Below are 23488 nucleotides of genomic sequence, written 5' to 3'. Positions count from 1 at the left end.
TAGTCTTGACATTGCAGGACCCAGAAATTCAAATGTGTAGTTCACTGGGAGTATAGGAGTCTTCGGGAACTTGTTTCTTATTAACCGATTTACAGGATCCTGGTGGATAAATCTGTACTACCCATTCTTCCTTTGCAAAGGGAGATGCATCCAACCAGCAAGCCCTAGGCATTCTGCTTGGCATACAGAGTGTTCGGAATTGTGTTTCGCTGTTAGCAACAGAGCTCTGGGATAACGGTGGTTTTAAAAAGACAGAAGTTTATTATTTTTCTGTCATGCAAATGAAGGTTAGGTGTTGGCAGTTAAGGGCTGATGTGCTGACTCTGTGGCGTCCCCAATGTTCCTGCCTCCTTCTCCAATCACTGAATCCACCGTTCTGGCAGGAAGAGAAGGAAGGGGACGGCCAATGGGGACTCCCAACAGATTAAACAATCCTTTCTTAGGGGCTTTCCCCAAAGGTCCAACATATCAGAAGCCAGAACTTAGTCACAGAATTACCTACTCTCTTTAAGAGGAGCTGGAAATTCAGTTTTCATCTGGGAATTTCATCACTCACCCTCTTCCCAACATCTTAATTATGTTATAAAAGAAGAAAGGGACAGAATGAATATTGGGTAGACAACTAGCAAGCTCTGCCATTATTGGGGAAATAGGATCAGACTATTTTATTATTATTATTATTATTATTTTAGAGAGAGAGAGAGCACAAGCAGGGGAGAGAGAAGAGGGAAAGAGAGAACATCCCAAACAGGCTCCACACTCAGCATGGAACCTGATGCAGGGCTTGATCCCAAGACCCTGGGATCATGACCTGAGCCGAACTCAAGAGTCAGATGCTCAGCTGACTGAGCCACCCAGGCACCCAGGATCAGACTATTTCAAAGCAGCTGTAGAATCAGAGATCAGCCAGTTAGGTACTCTTTCTTGAGTGAGATCTCATTTGGGATATGGAAAAGAGGGATGAGCATCCCAGCCACACCCAGCGGTATTCAGGGGTATTCGCTCCTGGACTGCAGTGTCCATATCCTCTTGGCGGGATGGAATAAACACGGATTAAGTGTTCATAACATTCTTCCCCCATGCAGACGATGCAGACCACACAGCAGCGGGACTGGTCGGCTTACGCTGGTGCTGCTTGTGTATCCGCTGAGACACCCGTATCGGTTATGAATGGAATGTTGATTACCGATCAAGCGCCTGAAGTTTCCTCTCTGACCGATAGTTTCACTCTAGGAAAGGGGAGAAAATAACCAGTGGCTTAGGACTCTTCCTCAGAGAGAGGGACTCTTCCCCTATGCCCTTTTATTAACTCAGAGGCCAGAAAGTAGGGAAGGAAGGGAGACCAAGAGGACATAGCGGGGGTCCTGGGAGGAGAAGGTGCTAGAGAATTCTGGCTTCCTGAGATATGCTGACAGGAGGAACCCTCCTTAAGGTCCTTTAGAGGGAAATTGGGAAGCTGCTCAAAGCTTTTGTTCATTCTGTTGAGGTAGCTAGAAGCCCAGGCTATTGGTCCCAGAAGTTTGCACCCAGGATGGGGATCCTGTCATTCCTGGTTGTCCTGTGGGGGCGCTCTACCTGCCTTTTCAGTACTCTGAGCTTTGCCTTGACAAACAGTTGTTACTTAGAATTACATCAAATTTTCTTTGGCTGCGGTCCACATTGCCAATTTCTGCTTCAACTTCAGAATGCTTTAAGCTTAATGCTTTCTGGGCCAGCCCCTTAGGTATTGAACGAGGTGAATTGGAAACTTGGCACACCCACATAAACACACACTGATAATTATTACAAAGAACATCTTATTCTTCTACAGCAATTCCACAGCAACTTGCTACGGCAGAGTGAATAAAGGCATCCTTCTGGGGACTAGAGTGCAATTTAATTAACCTACTGCAATCAAGGATAATGTCCTTCAGTAATTTGTTTTATCCTAAAAATGGTTACAAATTCTGCATTTTACTACTTGACGTTGCTATGTTTACATTAATATTTCTAACTCAATAACCATCTTGTAATACCTCTATTCCAGGAAGTTGGAAAGAATGACTTTTCATATTATTTGTGTACCTCCAGGGTATGCATGATCCATTTTGAGCTTTCTTTGGCTACCTTTTGGTATTGAGTTAGGATCACCTTGACTGGTCTTGGGACACTTGCCAATATTTTTTGCAGAAACGTGGTCACTTCTGGTGATGGCAAATGCTTTCACTGTTTGTTTATTATTTATCATATCTATTTATTAATTTATTAGGTTAGGTAGTCAACTAATTAAATGGTATTGTACAGTGGTGATTTATATTTATTTACAAAAACCGATGCTCTATTTAAAGACTGTCTTGTCCATTTTTATACCCTATGGACTTTATTCCTGGGGAATGACTGGCAAATTTTTTCTGTGAAGGGCCAAATAGCAAACCTTTTGGCTTTGTGGGCCTTACGGTCTATACCAAAACTACTCAGCTCTGCAGTTCTAGTGTGAAAGCAGCCATAGACAATGAATAAATGGGCTGGGTACGGATATGTTTCAATAATATTTTATTTGCAAAAACTGGCAGTAGGTGAGATTTGGACCAATTTATTAATTCCTACTCTATACCCTATATAAATTGAATACTGACAAAAATTGGCTCACATATTTCAGCCACAAGAACCTAACAAATACAAACACCAAACAACTGGACATCTTTATATTTTATTTTTATTTTTTTACAACTGGAAATTCTTAAATACTCTCTTAAGTAATTCCTGCATCAAAGAAAACAATCAAAATTGTAATCACAAAATATTTAGAAAATCATGGTAATAAGAAGAGCAAATAGCAAAACTTTTGAAGACTAGCCAAAGCTATGCTCAGAGTCAACTTTGTGGTCTTTAAGAAATTTAATATAAACAAATATTTATTTAAATTTAATATAATTTAAATATTTAAATTAAATATAAATTAAATATTTATAAGATTTAATATTAATATTAAATATTAATTAATTGTTAATTAAGTAATTATTAATTAAATAGCAAATATTAATATTTAAATTAAATATAAATTAAATATTTATAAGACAGAACTTATAAATATTTATTTATATTAAATATATATTATATATTGATTTATGTAGTAAATATACTCATATATTTAATATATAATAACAAATATATATTTATATTTATATATTTATATTAAATATATATTTATATTAAATACACCATTTATTTATTTAAAAATACATGTAAATAAAAAATGAATGCACTGTGTTCTATTCAAGATGTTAGCAGAAGAATAGTAGAACAAACCCAAGGAAAGTGGTAATAAGGAATTAACAAAGATAAAAGCAGACATTTAATAATTAGGAAACAAATAGTAAAATAGAGTTCCTTTTGACAAAACATAACAAAGTAGATGATCTACTATCTAATCTAAAACAATGAGTAAATAAATATAAAACATTAGGAATGAGGAGACTATAGTCATAAATACAGCAGGAATGTTTAAGATTTATAAGCATGCTTCATATAGTACATTTGACAATTTGCATTAACAATTTCTAGAAAAGTAGAAGCAGTTACAATTTCCTCAAAAAGATGTAAAAAATAATAAACCACAGGCCATGGAAGAACCACTTTAAATGCTGTGTAGAATAACTAGACGGAAGATCAGCAAAGAACTAGAAAACTTGAACAACACTATAAGCCCACAGAACTAACAGCCACCTACACAACGCTATATCCAACAAAAGCAGGATACACATTCTTCTCAGCACTTCACCTAGTTAGATCATATGGTACATCATAAAACAAGAGTCAGTAAATTTAAAAAGGTCGAAATCACATAAGGTATGCTCTCTGACTAAATGGAATTAAATTAGACATCAATGGGGTGCCTGGGTGGCTCAGTCAGTTGACCGTTCAACTCTTGATTTCAGCTCAGGTCATGACCTCAGGATCATGAGACTGAGCCTGGAGTCAGTCTCCACCCTGGGTGTGGAGCCTGCTTAAGATTCTCCCTCTCCCTCTCCATCTGCCCCCTCCTCGCTCATGCACTCATGTGCTGGCTCTCTCTCTCTCTCAAAATACATAAATAAACATTCAAAAAAAATTAGACATCAGTAACAGATGAACATAGGAAGAAATTAAACAACATACTCCTAAGTAAATAATCCATGGGTCAAAGACGAAATCACAAGGGAAATTAGAAAATTCTTTGAGATGAATGAAAATGAAAGCGGAACATACCAAAATGTATGGGATGCAGCTAAAGCAGTGCTTAGAGGAAAACTTATAACTGTTAACACCTATATTTTTAAAAGAATGACTTCAAGGCAATAATCGTATCTTCCACCATAAGAAACTAGAAAAAAAGAAGAGCAAAGTAAACCCAGAGCGAGTAGAAAAAGTATTATTAGAGCAGAAATAATTGAAATAGAATAGAAAAATAATAAAGAATCAATAAAAGTTTGGTTATTTGAAAAGGTTGACTGGAGTAACAAATCTTAAGCTGGACTAAGCAAGAAGAAAGAAAGAGAAGACAGAACTCACTATAAGCAAGAATGAAGAAGGAGATAGCATTTCTAACCTTACAAAAATATAAAGGATTGGGGCGCCTGGGTGGCTCAGTTGGTTAAGCGTCCAACTTCGGCTCAGGTCATGATCTCACAGTTTGTGGGTTCAAGCCCCACGTCGGGCTCTGTGCTGATGGCTCGGAGCCTGGAGCCTGCTTCGGATTCTGTGTCTCCCTCTCTCTCTCTGCCCCTTCCCTGCTTGTGCTCTGTCTCTCTCTGTCTCAAAAATAAATAAAACATTTAAAAAATATATATAAAGGATTGCAAGGGAAGAATTTGAACAACTGTATATATAAATAACTAATTATATACATAAGCCTTCTATTTGTGTGAATTACTGAATAGGAAAAACCATAAGGAAAAAGACGAAATTTTTTTGACTTATCTCAAAACAAAATTTCTGTATATCTGAAAAATTAGCATTAAGAAAACTACAAGAAAATAAACTGAGGAAATAATTTATTTGCAAGATATGTGACAAAGTCCAAGTGCATTATAGCTACAGACTCTATGTAAATTAGTCAAAAGATAAATACCCCAAAGTGAAAAGGGCATAGCAACTGCAAAGGGTGCAACTTATAAATTATGAAATACCAACAGTCAGTAAACATATGGGAAAAAGCCAGATTCAGCAGTAATATTTTTAAAAGTATGAAACAATGAGATGGCATTTTATTATGTGATTTGGGGCAAGCTGCTGATACTTTCTATACTTTTCTTCTTTAAAATTTATTTGTAATTTTTATCAAAGTAATACATATGTGTTGCTTTACATGTACATCGTTTCTAAAGTTAAATACAACTACAAAGTTAATAACAAAAAACAGGAGACACCCGCGTCAGCTCTCTTCCCTGCTGATTTCTGCCTTCTGTGGGCAACCACCTTCACCTGTTTCTTCTAGCAAATAGGACAGGCGGCCCTGAGGCGTGTGATGAGTAAAGGTGTAAATAGTCATTGCCTGGGAAGGCTGCAGCTGAAGCTGGGTCCTGAATGAAACGCCAGATTTCTTTTAAGGCTAGGAGAGGATGAGGGCAATCGGAGAAGGACGCGGGTCCTCAGGGAGTACCAGGTGTAAGGCAGCCTTTGCAGGAGGGCTTGGAGGTGGGGAGTAGTGGGTGCGCGGGCATGGGCCAGGAGGTACAGGGCATCCTGGGAATGATGGTGTAGAGAAGGTGGGGCCAGGGTGGCTGACACTTGAGCATCATCAGATGAAAGAGGGGACTGGGGATAGTGCGGTTTTGGTTCCCAGTCTCTTTGAGAGCTAAACAGTGGGCTGGGACTAGAAGGTTAGTTTCACGTGGCCTGATGGAGGACCTAAAAAATGACAGACTCCCACCAGCTCTGGGAAAACACTGGCACGGTGCTTAGCACATAGCAAGCATTCGATAACCTCAGCCATCGTGAGCATCACACTATTTTCGCAAAGGTAAGTGTGTTTGCTAATATCCAGCCCAGGTGGCAGTGTGGAGAACTCGTACTTCTGCTGATACTGAATTTATACAAACTTCATAGAAGGGAGTTGACCGTATGTTACAAAGAGGGTTTGTTTTCGGATTCTAAGTATGTAGGCACTGAGGTAAGAACTTACAGGAGTTTATTTTGAAGAAATAGCTGGACAGACACCCAGCCATGTGTGTATAAGGTGATTCATCTCGTTGATTGCAATAGGGAAAACTAGAAAACATAATTGTAAAATGAATAAGGCAGCCCCAAGATAGAATACTATGAAGTTGTTAAAAATTGCGTGGTGGGGGGCCGCCTGGGTGGCTCAGTCGGTTAAGCGTCGACTTCAGCTCAGGTCACGATCTCACAGTCCGTGAGTTCGAGCCCCGCGTTGGGCTCTGGGCTGACAGCTCAGAGCCTGGAGCCTGCTTCGGATTCTGTGTCTCCCTCTCTCCCTGCCCCTCCCCCGTTCATGCTCTGTCTCTCTCTGTCTCAAAAATAAATAAACGTTAAAAAAAAATTGCGTGGTAGGGAAATATCTTCAGTGGGAAAATATCAAGTGGAGATTAAGTTTAAAAATGTATATAATATGACCTCAAATATATAAAATGTATTTATATGTACACATAAAAAATATCAATAGTGAACTATGATTACAGGTAGCTTTTCTTTCCTTTTTGTGTTTGTGTGCATGTGTGTTCCAAATTTGCTTCAGTGAAATTTTCCTTTTTATTTTATTATGATTATTATTTTTGGTAATGGAGGAAAAAAACCCTCCAGAATGTTATTGGGAAAAGTGTAATGATTCACACCATCCAAGCTCACATTTCGTTATCCACTTTTTAAATATTCTCAAATTGATTCTCTAATTCGTCAATGGGCATTGGGTTTGTCTTGTCTGGAAACTGTATTCTGATGGGAAACTGCTTTGGCATGGACGCGTTTCTTATCCTCAATGTTTCTGTCAGACCAGAGCCACAACCCCCGCCTTTAAATTTTTTTTTTCAACGTTTATTTATTTTTTTGGGGACAGAGAGAGACAGAGCATGAACGGGGGAGGGGCAGAGAGAGAGGGAGACACAGAATTGGAAACAGGCTCCGGGCTCTGAGCCATCAGCCCAGAGCCTGACGCGGGGCTCAAACTCACGGACCGCGAGATCGTGACCTGGCTGAAGTCCCACGCTTAACCGACTGCGCCACCCAGGTGCCCCAACCCCCGCCTTTAAACAGCAGCTGTACTCCCAATGACAGCAGAAGTCTGCAGAAGTTACTAATCTCACCAAGCCTTTGGCTGAAGCTTCTGTAATTCCGTGATGGAATCACTGTCCGCAACAGGCACAGATCTCTTTTACTGGCTCTGGGGCGAATTTGCCTTCTCTCCTTCGAAATACCTAGAACATCGAGCAGTAGCAATGTAATTAAGTAAGCTGATAGTGGCATTAGCAACAGAGGTCGGTCTCACTTTACACAAACATTCTCAAGCAACAGGTATTAATGATGTTTGTGGCGTGCACCAACAAATCTGACAAAGCACGTCTGATACCTACAGCAAAGCTGAAAGCCAAATGAGAAAGTTGTTCCAGAAAATAGCAGATGCTCTCAGATCACATATCTCTTCCCAAAGGAAAAAGAAACAAACATCGGAGATGATCCCAGACATGATCAGGACGTCCAGTTGGGGAAATATCAGTATTAGAGACCAATTAACAACTATGTGCTCAGGGTTGATTTGTGATATTCGTCCTTGATTGAGGGGTCGGGGAATGGTAAAATGAATTAGGAGCATGAGAAGATTCAAACTCCCAAGACTTTCAAAATCCCAAGCCATACCTGTAAGAGCATTTTGCAGTTGGGAGGCCAAGTAGGGTGTGAGAGAGGGTGTCGGCTCCAGAGTCAAGCAGAAATGTGTTTTAAGGTCAGTCCTGCCAGTCTAGGTGTGTGACCTTGTGCAAGTAATCAAACTTCTCTGAATCTGTTTTCTTTTTTTATTTTTTTTTATTTTTTTTCAACGTTTATTTATTTTTGGGACAGAGAGAGACAGAGCATGAACGGGGGAGGGGCAGAGAGAGAGGGAGACACAGAATCGGAAACAGGCTCCAGGCTCCGAGCCGTCAGCCCAGAGCCCGACGCGGGGCTCGAACTCACCGACTGCGAGATCGTGACCTGGCTGAAGTCGGACGCTTAACCGACTGCGCCACCCAGGCGCCCCCCAAGATTTCATTTAAAGAGAAAGTTTTAAAAATCACCTTAAGGAAATTGATAAATTTCTAAGAAGTTCCTAATGGCTAGAGGATGGGCATGGAAGTAAAAAAAAAATGTGAAAAATCATCTTGCTGATCCACAACACTAAAAAAAAAAAATCTACTATGTAGTAGTCACATTTGAATTATTAACTAATTATTTTTAAGTAAAATAATCACAATGCCATCACATATTGCTTTGGATCTAGAACGAAAATCAATTAAAGTGGCCCCGTGAAGAAATCGTGGGATCCAGGCTCAAAGTTACAAGGTCTTTCCCAGTCGATTGCCCTTGCGTAATTTCTTTAACTCCTGAACCTATTTTTCCAGCGCAAAATGGTGATTAAATGCCTTCTTTTGGTTGTCGTTAGGTCACCTAGATGACGTAGAGTCACAAAAGCTGGGATGCGCCAACCGTGGCTTACCGTAAGGTCTTGGTGAGTCCTGGAAACTTGGGTGGAATACAGGCTCTGAAAGCCAAGTTGAGAGATTTTGTGGAGAAATCAGAGGCGGGGGGGTAGCGGGGGCTACAACCGTGCAGCTGAAAGTTGACTTAAAGCTTCAGACTTGAAGAAACATAATTTGATTTAACAACAAAAAAGATGGAAGAATAATGTCTGACGCCATTGTATTCTATAATTTTCTTGATCATTTCTTAGCTTTATCATAATGAAATAAACACAGCATGATAGGCATCTTACATAGAGAGATGCACAAGTTAATGAAATGACATTTTATCGGCTAAAGGGAAGGAAGGAAATTTTGAAGGTTGTCCATGCAATTAAATTGTTCTGCTCACTTGCCTTCTGTAGTAAGTACTCTCGGCTTGGCCAGGCCAGTGGAGACATTGAAGGTGCCATGGAGGGCTGGTGGCTGTCCATGCACAGGCATGTAGCACTCATCTGGACAGAACTCAGTCCTACCACTGAGACTTCATTGAGGGTCAGGCTTGCAAGGCCAGAGTTTAGAGGGCCTAGTTCATCTCGTTCACTAGTGTGGTGGTGGTGAAAATATTTTATGATCGTAAATGCAATTTTTAAAAACCATCCGGTATACAATCATAGCAGACATGATATTTTTGTATCAAGTAAACATTATCGCCTAAAACTCCACACCTGTCATAATGAAATAAAAAGCTTTGATTGGCTTGGCTGAAATGCTGACACACAGACTTTAAAAAGAAAAGAAAATTTAGGGGCATCTGGGTGGCTCAGTCGTTGAGCTTCCAACTTCGGCTCAGGTCATGATCTCGTGGTCTGTGAGTTTGAGCCCCGCGTCGGGCTCTGTGCTGACAGCTCGGAGCCTGGAGCCTGTTTCAGATCCTGTGTCTCCCTCTCTCCCTCTGCCCCTTCCCAGCTCGTGCTCTGTCTCTCTCTGCCTCAAGTACCCCAATGTTTATAGCAGCGCTTTCAGCAATAGCCAAATTATAGAAAGACCCTAAACGTCCATCAACTGACAAATGGATAAAGAAGATGTGGTTTATATATACAATGGAATACTACTTGGCAATGAGAAAGAATGAAATCCTGCCATTTGCAGCAACGTGGACGGAACTGGAAGGTATTATCCTAAGTGAAATAAGCCAGTCAGAGAAGGACAGATATCATATGTTTTCACTCATATGTGGATCTTGAGAAACTTAACAGAAGTCCACAGGGGAAGGGAAGGGGAAAAAAATAGTTACAAACAAAGAGGGAGGAAGGCAAACCACAAGAGACTCTAAAATATAGAGAACAGGGGCGCCTGGGTGGCGCAGTCGGTTGAGCGTCCGACTTCAGCCAGGTCACGATCTCGCGGTCCGTGAGTTCGAGCCCCGCGTCGGGCTCTGGGCTGATGGCTCTGCCGAGCCTGGAGCCTGTTCCTGATTCTGTGTCTCCCTCTCTCTGCCCCTCCCCTGTTCATGCTCTGTCTCTCTCTGTCCCAAAAATGGATAAACGTTGAAAAAAAATTTAAAAAATAAAATAAAATAAAATACAGAGAACAAACTGAGGGTGGATGTGAGGGGGGGTGTGGGGAAAAATGGGTGATGGGCATTGAGGAGGGCACTTGTTGGGATGAGCGCTGGGTGTTGTATGTAAGCCAATTTGACGATAAATTGTATTTAAAAATAAAAGTAAATACATAAAAATAAATAAATGTTTAAAAAATTAAGAAGAAAAGAAAATTTGGAGTGGAGGGCCAGGATGTTGGAAGCAAGCCGTGCGGTCTTGCGACCCACTGCATGCACTGAGATGTACATCTTAAGAGACTTAAAATGATAGAGGAGAAAGGAGAGAAGGGATCTTTCTTGATTTGCAAATGGCCCCATGTTCCCCTTGTTATTCCTCTGTCACAACTTACAGGCTCCCAGAGCTTTCGATATTCCTCATCAAACCGTACTTTCTCAGGGTCTGTCTCCTGTCACAGGGACCCCAGCTTATCCATGCCGCTGAGTCACCCCTAATTCACAGACACCGTAAGTACAGCTGGGCCTTAATTCAAAGGGACGAGTCTAATGCTGGGATTTCAAGCCGAAATTGCCTCTGGGCTCCCAAGTGCCATTCTTTGTCAGAGAACCCACCAGAGCATCCGCACTCTTCAGAGGAAGACGCTGTGTTTCATTCTTCTTTGCATTTGCAGCGCCCAGAACAATTCTTGTTCCCTAGAAAGTACTCCCTAAATGCTGCCTGAATGAAAGAAGGAAAGAAGGGATGAAACCAGCGAAGGAGAGCTTTTCTGGCGGGTCCCAACTGTTGTTGATTAATATATTATAAACCAGGTCAACGGAACGGGTCTAGGATTAGACCCATTTGTCTCAATGTTGGCTGTATGTGAAGTCCTCATGCCCCCTGACCCCACTACTATCGGGCAGGGCGCATTTTCCTTCTGTTTGAAGGACTGTGAAGATGAGTGATTTGCTCTTTCTCTGTCTCTGTTTCCATCTCTGTCTCTGCCTCTCTCACACACACACGCACACGCGCACGCACGCACACACACACACACACACACACACCCTCCAGCTCTCTGCCATCTCCCCCAGCAGCCTTTGTAATAAATCAAGAGCTACATAACTACCTGTGCCGAACAGCTTTAAAAAGAGAAAACTGTCTGAAATACGCACAAATATTGTGACTCCCTGGAATGAAAGCTTCTCTCCCAGGAGGAGGGAGGAGAGAGCGTGCTGAACACTGAACCTCTTTGAACAGCCGTCCTGTAGGTAAAGCTCCTATTTAAGAGCAGTCCCTGGGGGCTCTGGGCTTGTCATCTTCCCGACACTCTTTTGCGCTGGGCTGTTTATTAGTGAGACGGCTAACACAGACGACGGAGGGAGGCCAACTAGAGCACCGGCTTTGTTCAGGGACTGCGTCTTCTGGATGCTGCCCTGCAGTGGGATTTCAGACTTCTCGGCAATTCTGGTTTCAATCCTCCCTGGGCATAGATCTTTCTTAAAGGCAAAATGGCATGCTAGAAATAGTGGCTTTAAAATTAGACGTACCGAGGTTCAAATGTTCGTTCCCCTGCTTACATTGCGATCCTGGGCACATCGCTTAAGCCCTTTGAGTCTGACTTTTCTCACCTGTGAGATGGGGATGGAAACAGTGGTTTTACAGGGGCCCCTGGGTGGCTCAGTCGGTTGAACGTCCGACTTCGGCTCCGGCCACGATCTCGTGGCTCATGAGTTCGAACCCCGCGTCGAGCTCTGTGCTGACAGCTCCCAGCCTGGATCCTGCTTCCGATTCTGCGTCTCCCTCGCTCTCTGCCCGCCCCCCCCCCCCACTCATGCGCTGTCTCTGTCTCTCTTTCAAAAAGAAATAAAGGTTAAAAAAAATTTTTTTTTTAACGAAAACCACCCAGTGGTTTTACAGAGCTGGATTGGTCAGTGGGGCTAAGTGGGACTTGGCCGAGAGGTGGTCAGCTGCCTGCCTCTCTTGCTAGGCCGCTCTTTGGGGCCAGCAGGGCCAGGAGCGGGAAGCTACTGAATCGTCTTCCTGTCTGAGGGTGCGTTTGCCCTGTCGTCTCGTTCCAGCGACTTTAATAAGGTGACAATCCATTTCAGCCACGTCTTCTCAGGGTCCTGCAAAGGGCAGGGGCTCTTGCCTGCTGTCTGTCCTTTTGCCGGCTGCGGGGGCCTTTCTTGCTCTCTGTTCCTTTGAGGGATACGTGCTTCTCCCCAAACCGCTCTGAGCGGCTTCACGTGAACGAGGTCAGAGCAGGCCGGCTATCGCTGGCGCAGAGCAGGGCCGGGACCAGTCATAACTGTGCCAGCTTTTGGAGTGGCTTTCCTTTCCCGTCCCTTCCCTCCGCGTCAGCCTCAGCTCCCCCTTGGAGAGCGTGGACTTTAGTCAAGACTGGCCTCTCCTGAAGCACCTGCGGTGTCACCATGACTCGGAGAGAAATGCTTTCAGCAGCTCTGGTCCAGCCGTCAGTGTCAGCGAAATGGGGGCTGCTCTCCCAAGCGGGTGCCTGAACTGCTGTGCCTCCCGTAGACGTCCAGAACTCCCTCGGATCTTGAGTGTCCCGGCACATACCCCATCACTGTCCCATCACACCCTCACGGTCTTGCTCACTCGTCACAGGGAGGAAAAAGGAAAAAGATCGCTCTGAAACTCGACAGAAACAACCTGACTTCTTTGGGTACTAAAAATGACCCACGCTGAATCATTAATTAACTAGGCCGATCAATAATGCCATGCTTTTAAAATAAGACTGATTTAGGGGCGCCTGGGTGGCGCAGTCGGTTAAGCGTCCGACTTCAGCCAGGTCACGATCTTGTGGTCCGGGAGTTCGAGCCCCGCGTCGGGCTCTGGGCTGACGGCTCAGAGCCTGGAGCCTGTTTCCGTATCTGTGTCTCCCTCTCTCTCTGCCCCTCCCCCGTTCATGCCGTGTCTCTGTCCCCAAAATAAATAAATGTTGAAAAAAAAAAAAGACTGATTTAAAAACTGGCGATCCAGTAGTGGGTGTAAAAGATGCTCATTGAGCATTTATGATGCACCAGGCATTGTCCTAAGCACTTGACGGAAGCCCCCTGCTCTGTAAAGTGTGTAGGCTCTGAAATCAGATGGTCTCCATTGGCATTTTGACTTTGACATGGAGTTGCCATATGACCTCGGGTCACTTATGGTTTCACCCCTCTGGACCCCAGTGTCCCCATCAGGTTCTCTGTGGAGGCTGTCTTTCCTTGGGGTCCTTACCTGACTGGCTCCTTCTCATCACTAGAAAAACTGTCCCCCTGATCACTCTATGGCCACCCCACTCCCCACCCACCGTTGTTTCCCCTGTTACCCGGCTTACTTCTCTCAGAGCACTATTGTCTTTAGCCAAAACACGTGTTTGTTAAGAGCACCTTTCAGCCTAGGCTTGACTTCTGGGTGCTGGGGACACAATGGCGAACTACAGGTTCCCCCACGGGGCTTGCATTATCCCATTTGACTTTATTTGGTTTTGTTTCATTTTTTTGTGAGCTCTACGCCCAATGTGGGGCTTGAACTCATGACCCTGAGAGCAAGAGTCCCGTCCTCCTCCAGCTGAGCCAGCCAGGTGCCCCGGGGCGTGCATTTTAGCAGGGAGACAGATAAATAGGCGGGCAGATAATAAATAAACAAGTAATAATCTAACTCTTCAAAATTCCTTGTTCACTGCCTGGCTCCCTTAAGAAGATGATTAGCCCCTTGAGGGCAAGTTCACCCGTGTCTTCATAGCTCCTGAATCGCCAGTGCCTCTCGTTGTGTTTAGTCCATCGTGTACTTCAACAAAGCGAAGTAAAAAAGTAAAGGGTGCGATTTTGAAGAGAAGGAGTAGATAATCCATGCTAAAGCTTTTAGCATGCCCGGAGCACCGTAAACACTTAGTAACGTATCAGCTGTTTTCCCATTAGATTCCAAAGCTGTGTTCTTAACCCACTTTACCACGTCGTGTCTATAATAATTCTAACAGCGGTCACATTATCGTTACAGAATTACACACAACAGCGTACAACTTGCTAAATTCTACAGCATGCCACCGCCTGTCTAGGTATGTTCAAATAGTATCTGATTTAATTATAACCTCACAGTAATCCTAATAGGCCTGGAAATGGAGGGTGAGGTGGCCCGTGATGGCCAAGGGCAGAAATTTAAGTTTCGTCACACAGGCCGTAGGGAGCACTGTCGTTTTTAAGCAGAGGGATACAAAGAACCGGAATTAGGAACCCTGGGAAGATTAGTTTGGTTCTAGGCTAGGCAGAAAAGAGAGGAAGTCTGGACCTGGTTAGGACCTTTGGCAGTTGCCAAAGCCAGGTGGTGGATAAAGGAGGCCTGGTTTGGGGAGTGGAGAAGAAGGAAGAGGGCAAACGTGGTGGGTGGGGTTACTGGGCCCGGGGAGAGGCAGACAGGCAGGTGTCAGACCAGGTGTCACAGGTGTCAAACCTGTGAGGGGTCAAGCTTTAGGGGATGCTCTCCTGATAGACCCGGCACACTGCTGAGCCTGGACTCGTTTGTCATTGGCGACCAATTCTCCCACGCCACCCCGGGGGTGAACGTTTCAGAGAGGCCAGAGAAATTCACATCCCTCTTCTGTAACATTCCTAACACCCACAGCAGAGCCTTCACAATCCAGCGTCACCACTGTGTCACAGGGCGGCTGGTGCACTGGCCCAGCAGCACTGCTGTTGGAATCTTCCCCACCCCCCCCCTCACCCTCCTCTGTGCCCACGAGGCTGATCGGATGCCCTATACGCACCGACTCTCTTGCCTCTGGCTTTTGGTTTGTGGGGGGACCGGCGGGAGACTGGAGGCTGAACACCTCTGGCTCCTTCCCTGTGGGGCCCTGCCAGGCTGGGTCCCAAGACCAAAGGTATCAGCTCTTGTAAGACAGCCCCCTCCGCACAGCCGGCCCTCCCGTGACAGCTCAGGCTCAGCCTCTTGCCTCTTCAGCCTAGAGATGTGACGCCTGGGGTGCCCGCTACCCCTCTACGCTCTGCTCACCGCTTTGTAAATGGACCTCCCTTTTTGAATTACCCTCATCTGGGCTTTCTGTGTCCTTCCGGCAGGCTTCTGATACACGTTGTTTCTTTACAGGCTCCGTGTGTTCATTTCCCCTCTAAGGCCTCGCCTTTGAGGCAAAAAAAAAAAAAAAATCTGTTCTCTCTTTCTCACCCCCCCACCCCAGGATTCTGCGCAGTATGTCCACTCTTGCGGGGTCCCCTTCTGCGTACTATTGTCCCGTTATTGTGGGAGTTTTCTCCTAGTGAAGTCTACCCAACTCAGGACTCGACAAAGGACGTCGGCTCAGATTTGTCTTCTCTTTTCTTTCCCGTAAGACAAAATCACTGGCTTTTGGCTGGGTTTGTGCGGCGAAAACGCTGTCCCAATCGTTAATTAATTCTTAAGAGTAGATCGATCCTGTGATCAGGGCATAGTGTTCTCAGTCCTTTAAAACAACACCATTGGGGAGGCTCCAAAGACACGGCCTTTCCACTGAAATCTATGCATCTCTGTGCTTGTTATCCTCTGTTTGTCCCTTCAGATTCATTTTTTTGCTCTTCTCCAACACTGGGCTCCCCTTCTGGCTGGATTCCAGGCAGGTTTGGCCAGTGAAAGTTACGAGCATGACACCACATGCTAGGAAGAGAGAGAAGTCAGGGTATTCGTTCCCTCTCCGCCTCTGCCAGGATGTCGGGTGGCACTTCTCCCGTGGTTGTGGGTCTTCGGGCTCTGCAAACAGCCCCTACACATGGTCCCTTCAGCCCTAGGGTGGTATCCATTTCTCAGGTAGTGCTAGTACCTGGATGCTTTGCTATTCCTTCCTGTCCCCTCACCCCTGCCCACGCCTCTGTGCATAGTTCCTGCATTAAACTCTCATCAGTTTCCAATGGGGGCGTGCCATCTACTGGGACCTTGACGGGCAACACGTACCTTTTAATGTCGTTCAGAGACTGGACGGCTGGAGTGCCACCTATCATTCTGGGTTTGGTCTAAAGCAGACGTCACCGTTGTAATCCTAACCCTCTAAATCCCAGCTATTCCTTCAAGCTCATCAACAATCACATAAAGTTTCTATTGGTGTCATTTCCCCAAATAAAGTCTGGACTCCAGGACTCAGCTAAATTCAGAATCCTAAATTCTCAGACAGACACCTCTCTTACTACAGGATTCTAAAGGAGCTCTCCTTGGAGACACAGCGAGCAAAGGCTTTTCTCCAGGTCTTGACCTCACCCCTCTCTGGTTTCATCCTCTAGTGAGCTGAGCGCCTCCACAGAGGGGCCAGTGTTGCCCTCTAGCCTATGAGTGCAGCTAAAAGCAGGCCAGGTGGTCTGTGTCCCCCGAGGCTCACACTCAAGGCTGGGGAAAGACTGGGGGTGACTCTCGAAACCAAGAGTTTTCCATGTTTGTTCAACATCCATTCAGGGGCGTATGAGTTGGGAGTGACTAGGTATGTTTTTAAAACATTTGTCTATCTTGAGGTGATTGAGATCACCTTATTTATATTTTTCATTTATGTTAAAAAAGAGAGAGACGTGTGTGAAGGCCTGAGTTAATTCGCTCCTATGGATGGGTGGGTGCCGGGGGCAGCTGCTCAGCTAGCCTGTCAGTTCATTTGGTCTCTTCATCCTTGACCTTGGCTTTCTAAGTGTTTATCGTCAAATCACAAGATTATTCAAGGTAAGGGGCGCCTGGGTGGCTCAGTCGGTTAAGCGTCCGACTCCAGCTCAGGTCATGATCTCACGGTTCGTGGGTTCGGGCCCCGCGTCGGGCTCTGGGCTGATGGCTCAGAGCCTGGAGCCTGCTTCGGATTCTGTGTCTCCCTCTCTCTCTCTGCCCTCTCCTGCTCACACTCTGTCTTTCTCTCTCTCAAAAATAAATAAACTTTTTTTAAAAAAGTAAAAAACCACAAACAAACAACCAAGATTATTCAAGGTGAGAGGATCAGAAAAGGAAAACACAGCTGTTGTCTCAGGCACATTCTCATTGTTCCCTCCAGAAGACTGACCTCCCAATTTATTGTGCTTGTGCCAGAAACTTCCCCATAGGAGTGAAATGTGCATACCCTAAAATGGGCCAAAATAAGTTTACTTATTTTGAGAGAGAGACAGAGAGAGTGGGGAATAAGGAGAGAGAAAGGGAGAGAGCGTGAGTCGGGGCTTGAACCTACGAACCATAAGATCACGACCTGAGCCAAAACCAAGAGTTGGCTGCCCAGCCAACTGAGCCTTCCAGGGGTGCCTTGCTGGGGGCATATGGAGATGATGTCGTTTCATATGATGAGAATGTTCTATCAGGCTCTGGAAACCAGGGACCCAGGCTCACAGAAATTCAGTGAGCAAAGGGAGAAGGAAAGGGCCAAATGGGACAAAAACTGAGCAGTGTTTTTTCCCAAGGCCTCTTTCTTCCTCTCAGTCAGAGAGAAAAGGCCCATCATCAGATGCCGCTGAACTGTAGCCTGAAGGATTAGAGGGAAGGCAAGCGAATTAAGTCAATTGCTTCGACGGCAACTACGTGCAGTTCTGAGTTTGAGCTCACGTCTGCTCCCTTCTGCCTTAGTGTTTTTATCTTTGTGCCCGTTGAGATGTTTGATGCTTGAGTAATAATCCACACAGTAAGGTTACATAATCTCCGCATCCCGTGAATCTCAGTTAAAAACAAAACTGGTCACATGATTAGCGATCACCTACTATTCATCCCGCTGGTGGGTTCCTTGCCACCCCTCTTCCTTCTCATTAATCATCCTATTGCCAACTGCATCTCCTGAAGTGGATTTTTGCGTTGGTCCAGACATCCTGGAGCCCTGCATGGCACGTGCCTATCTTCAAATCTTGCAAGGTACGGCAAGTTGAAAGGAACTGTAGAAACCAACCCACCAATGCTTGTCATAAGAGGCTCAAAACATGTCTGCTGGATTCAGGAACCCAACCTGTGTCCGGGAAGGCAGACGTGCCTCCGGGAATAAAGGGTAGAGAATTCTCACCGACCTAGTTCATCCAGAGTGCGGGAACGATCCAGTGGGCTGTCCACTGGATTGTCCAACCATCCTCCAAGGAATGAAAAGCAAGGGTGACAACGAGATTTCATAAAACCCTGTCTCCATCTCCTTGCCTTGGGCTTCTTTTCTTCCCACCCCCCCCCCGCCCCGTGGTTTGCTTTTGTTTCCCTGCCGTTCCAGAAGGACCCCCTCTCCACCTGTATCTCTGGCCGCAATAAAACCCAGTCTCGGTCTAATTCACGGTTACTCTCAAGGGTCCTCCTCATGTCTTCCCACTACGTTGTATCATAGGTGAAATACTTGATTACTGTTTTAATGTGATGTCTGGAGTCCCAGCGTTATGGAAGGAGGTGAGGCTGGCTCGTGATAACCCGCCTCTGTCTTTTAAGGTGGGTTCAAATGAGCTGAAAGTGACCAGAGGGAAGGGGAAGTGTTTGACAACATACCACTTTAATGGAGATCCAAAGCACCGGAAAGGAACAACGAGAACCCAGCTTTGTCAGCAGAGGGGAGACTTGCCACAGGAGACACTTCCTGGGTCTCGTTACAGAACCACACACAGAACCACGTCCTGCATTCAGTCCTCCCGCGGACGTAAGCCGAAGTCTCTGGCAAGCTCTGGTTCCATCACGAGCTCACCTCGCCAGTAGGTGAGGGACACTGTCAAATACCCGAGGGAAGCGTCAAAGGCCAAGAGGACGCCGGGCAACAGAAAACGGTGTCAGGTGGCCTAGCATGCAGACCGCACGCCGACGGCTCTCCTCCTCCCCTCTACCGCACCTCTGGGGCCCCGCTGCCTGGTACCTCTCTTTTAGGCTCTGCCCCTCAGGACGATCCTTTCCGCATCCCTGTCCCTTGGCGGGTGGTGGCAATGTGTGTCCTGATCCCTGTGCTGAGCCGCGCGGCTTCTTGCCACGTTCTCAGTCTCCCAGGTCCGCCTGGCCCCGCTTAATCCTCCCTCCTTCTCTGCAGCTTAGTCCTGGTTTCTTCCTGCCGACGTCTCCAGGCAGCGATGATGGCTTCGTCGTCCATTTCTTTCTCTTCCTCTCCGTCCGTGCTTCTCCGATACTGGGACCGCCGCCCCGAAGCAAACCTCCCTTCTTCTCTGCTTTCCATCCTCTCTTTCTCTCCCTCCTCCTCAGACCTCATGAAGCTCTGCGTGAATTTCCTCTTGGCTCCGAATTCAGAAAAGTCTGAGTTGGACGACTCTTCCACGTCTTCCCAGTCCCTGGGCCTGGCCCAGTTCCGACGCCGTGGTTCCGGGGACTCTTCCCCTTCCGAGGGCTCAGGGGTCCGGCGGAAGAAGTAGGGCTCCGGGCTCTCCTCCCGGGAGCTCGAGGTCTCGCTGAACATCGACCGGGAGAATCTGTGCATCTCTCTGCCCTCCCGGGTAGAGGAGGAAGAGATCCGTGAGGTGCTCCTTACGGAGTTGCCGCTGGCCTCATGGTAGGAGGACGTGTCCTGCTCCTCCGACTGCGATTTGGAGAACTTGTAGCTGGAGGACTTGGACGCCGTCTCCCGGAGCAGGGAAGATCTGGTGTACTTCCCCCTGGAGCTTCCAGACCAGTCGCTCTGGGGAGGAGACTTTTCCTCCGTCCTGAGGCCACTGAGCCACTTAGCGATACTGCCGTCCGTGTCTTTGCCGACGCTGCCAGCGCTTCCACGGCGATCAGGGCCAGCCAGGGAGGAGCACGTGTCTGTCTCGGGTTTTTGGGAATTGCTGCGGGAGGAGTACCGGAAGCTCCCTATGGCACTGTCAGTGTCCTCGTCCCTGTCGCCCCCATCCTCCTCCTCATCTTCCTTGACCTTCTTCTTCTTGAAGAGGGAGCTCCGTTTGTTGTCGGAGGCCAGCTTCTCTAGTTTGTACTCGGACATCTTCTCCCTCAGCCCCATTTGTATCTCCCTCTCCTTCCGGCCAAGCTCCTTCAGGTCGACGTCGTCAGCAAAGAGGCTGTAGACCGGCTTGCCGGTCCCCCTGACTTTGCTCCCAAGACCTTCGGCCCTCGAGCCCGGCGCCGTGCGGGAGGACAGCAGGGACTGCGAGTCGGGGCCGGGTCCCGGCTGGCCCCGGGGCAGGAGGCAGGCGCCCAGGGAGGAGCTGCTGTGTCCGCTGAGCAGGGACACCTGGTCGTCCCCCAGGCAGCTGGCCTCCGGCGCCGCCTTCGCGCTCGCCACGGACGGCGGGCGGGACAGCAGCAGCACCTCGTTTTGCTTCTGGGCGAGAGTTTCGCTGACCACGCTGGCAATCCAGTTCTGGATGCTGGCGATGGAAATGGTGTCTCCCGGCCCCACGGGCAGGTCAGGCGGTGCGGGGCCGGGGGCAGAGGCCGGGCATCCGCCTCTGTTGCTTCCAGCCTGAGAGGGGCGGGAGCCGTGGCTCCGGGTGCTGAACACCGATGCCGCGTCCTCCCCGGCCCTGACCGAAGGGGCCGCAGACCAGAAGGCGGACAGGGGGATGCTCCTGCCCGCCGCCGAGCTGTCTGCCTCCCAGCTTCCCAGGGACTGGCTCTCCTCCAGCGTCTGCCTGCTCCTCTCCAGCAGCTCCAGCCTCCGCTGCCTCTTCTTGGCCGAGGCAGCGTCCTCGCCCTTGCTGAGATCCACCACCTCCTCCCTGTTCTCGCCGCCCACCTTCTTCTGGTGCTTCAGTTTCCAGGCCTGGTAGGCCGTCAGGTTGACGTCGGAGAGACGCCTCTCGGCCCCTGCCTCCTCCGCCCCTGGCTCGGTGCTGCCGGCCCCGGCCCCCAGCTCTTTCTTGTGGAAGCCGAACTGGATTCTCTTGATCTTCCACCTTTCCAGGGCGGTGAGCTTGTCCTTGTTCCGGCTGCAGAAGTCGGAGAACGAGCTGGCCTCGGAGGACACGCTCTCCTCGTCGTCCTCTCGCACCCTGCCCCCCGCCTCGGAGCCCGCGTCCGCCGCCTCCCGCTGGCTCCTGGAGTGATACTCCCGGGAGGCTTCCCTCTCGATCTCCAGCAGCCTCCGGTTCCACACGTCCCAGGTGCTCTCGGTGGACACGGAGTCCGAGCGGCGCCTGCCCCCTCGCTTCTGGCCGCCCGTCTCCGGCTGCTGCTCCAGGACCCGGACGTCGCGAGCGCGGACACTCGCCGAAGTGCTGCTCTCGCTCAGGGTGTGCCTGCGTCGCCTCGTCACGAAGCCCTCGGCGTCGCCCGCCTCCGCCTCTGCCTCCTCTCTACCCCACCTCTGACGCCCCTCCGCCTGGTACCTCTCGTTTCGGCTCTGCCACTCCCGGATCATCCTGTCCACGTCCTCGTCTTCAGGCTCCCCGCCATCCTGGCCGGAGGCTGAGCGCCTGCCGTGTCCCCCCGGGGGGGCCTTGGCTGCGGGGAGGCCCCGCGCCTTCCTCCACTCCTCGTACAGCTTCTCCTCCTCGTCGTCGTCAATGAGGGTGAGGGGCTTGGAGGCCTGGCTGGCCTTCCCCAGGGAGGAGCCGCTCAGGTGGCTGGAGGTGTCGTCCTCCTCCTCCACCGTGAGGGCGCCCACCCTGGCCCTGCTGCCGCTCCCCGCGTCCTCGCCCTCCTCAGCCTCATCCGTCCCCCCTTCCTGGCCGGAGTCTTCTTCTCTCTCCTCCATCAGCTTCTCATTGAGCTCCCGGAGCTGCTTCAGGAAGCCGTCGTTGGGGTAGATGGCCCGCTTCTGCCGCACAGTCATCAGGGCCTCCAGGACGGCCATGTTGTGGAAGATCATCAGGTAGGCCACCACCAGCACTGCTGACCGGCTGATGCCCATCTCGCTACTGACCAGGACTTTCCCTGAAAGACACCACAAGAGATACTGATGTCACCACAGTGGCTTCCTTATAGGGTTTTTTTTTTTTTTTAAAGCACTGTTAAAAAGAACTGTTTAGATGTGCTGGATTTAATATATTTGCTTGCCCCCGGCATTCATCTGCGCTCAAGTCCCGTGAGGGACGAGCATCGCTGCCCCAGATCACAGACGTCTGAGAGGGCAGGGAGGCCGCCTGCACTCGTGTAAGCGTTTTCTGCACTGTCTGAACCCGGGCAGAGAGAAGGAGGGAAAGGGAACTAACCAGCATCCCCGCTTTTGAAACACTAGAGTGCACGACTACTTTCTTCTTGTCAAGCTGAGCATCGGAGGGAGGAGAAATAAAAGAGTTGGGGTGGGGGGGGGCGCCTGGGTGGCTCCGTCAGTTAAGCGCCTGACTCTTGATTTCGGCTCAGGTCATGATCTCACGGTTTATGGGATCGGCCCCCGTGCTGGGCTCTGTGCGGATGGCGAGGAAGCAGCTTGGGATTCTCTCTCTCCCTCTCTCTGTGCCCCTCCCCCTGTGCATGCTCTCGCATGCGCTCTCTATCTCTCAAAATAAATAAATAACATTAAAAAAAGGGTAGGGGAAGTGGGGAGAAAGTAGAAAAGAAGTGCAGCTAAGGTGAAGACTCACAGACACACGGAGTCTCAGCGTGGGAAAGCACCACAGACATAACAGACACTTGAGAATTCCCTTTACAGAATCCCTGAAGCTGGGTCATTCATCATCCAGTGGAGACTGGATCCTTCTGTGACAGGGAGCTCAGTATCCTGCATACACACACACATACACACACACACACACACACACACACACACACACCCTTCATTCCATATGTAGATCAATCTACTCTTTTGAAACTTCTTTCACATGTTAGGGCAAAGTATACCTTTCTGTAATGGGCATCCGGGCATCCAAGTCAATAATGAACACATCTATATGAACAGGGGCTTTTATACAAAAACTACTTAAGAAGATCAGTATCATATTCTTCATTAATTTGTTTCTTTTCCTGGCGATTCTAGGTTTTTCAGTCATTATTCAGACACCTTTTCATGTCCCATTACTATACTAATCAACCTTGCAAACCAAACTGTATCAGTTTTTTTCTTAAGAGTCTGTGTCAGGATGGAGCAGATAGGGGCGCCTGGGTGGCTCAGTCGGTTAAGAGTCCGACTTCGGCTCAGGTCATGATCTCCCAGTTCGTGGGTTCGAGCCCCGCGTCGGGCTCTGTGTTGACAGCTCCGAGCCTGGAGCCTGCTTCGGATTCTGTGTCTCCCTTTCTCTGCCCCTCTTCTACTCATGCTCTGTTTCTCTCTCTCTCTCTCTCTCTCTCTCTCTCTCTCTCTCTCTCTCAAAAATAAACATTAAAAAAAGAAAAAAGGATGTAGCAGATGTATTTCAGGTTGGGACTGGCCCACACAGAGCAGAGTGGGCCTCTCTCCATTCTCATTCTGGGCATCAAGCCTTCACGGATGCCATTTAAGCTTGCAGTGTGCATGGCTATGTCCCCAAATGAACTCAGATTATC

General features: G+C 47.8%; 1 protein-coding gene across 8 annotated transcripts in view; it reads right to left on the bottom strand.

The window, feature by feature from the left end:
• Positions 1-18604: 18604 nt before the first annotated feature.
• Positions 18605-23488, bottom strand: part of STYXL2 (serine/threonine/tyrosine interacting like 2) — a 40910-nt gene continuing 36026 nt past the window's right edge. For all 8 annotated transcript variants that reach the window (XM_023247431.2, XM_045048705.1, XM_045048707.1 and 5 more), the window contains one exon: positions 18605-21940. In XM_023247431.2, coding sequence (XP_023103199.2) covers positions 19122-21940 — 2819 coding nt within the window. In that variant the 3' untranslated portion in view covers positions 18605-19121. The remainder of the gene's footprint in view (positions 21941-23488) is intronic.

Source organism: Felis catus, chromosome F1 (assembly GCF_018350175.1).
Source record: "Felis catus isolate Fca126 chromosome F1, F.catus_Fca126_mat1.0, whole genome shotgun sequence".
Lineage (NCBI taxonomy): Eukaryota > Metazoa > Chordata > Mammalia > Carnivora > Felidae > Felis > Felis catus.
The sequence above is the reverse complement of the archived record's forward strand: the minus strand, read 5'-3'. Positions and strand labels throughout refer to the sequence as shown.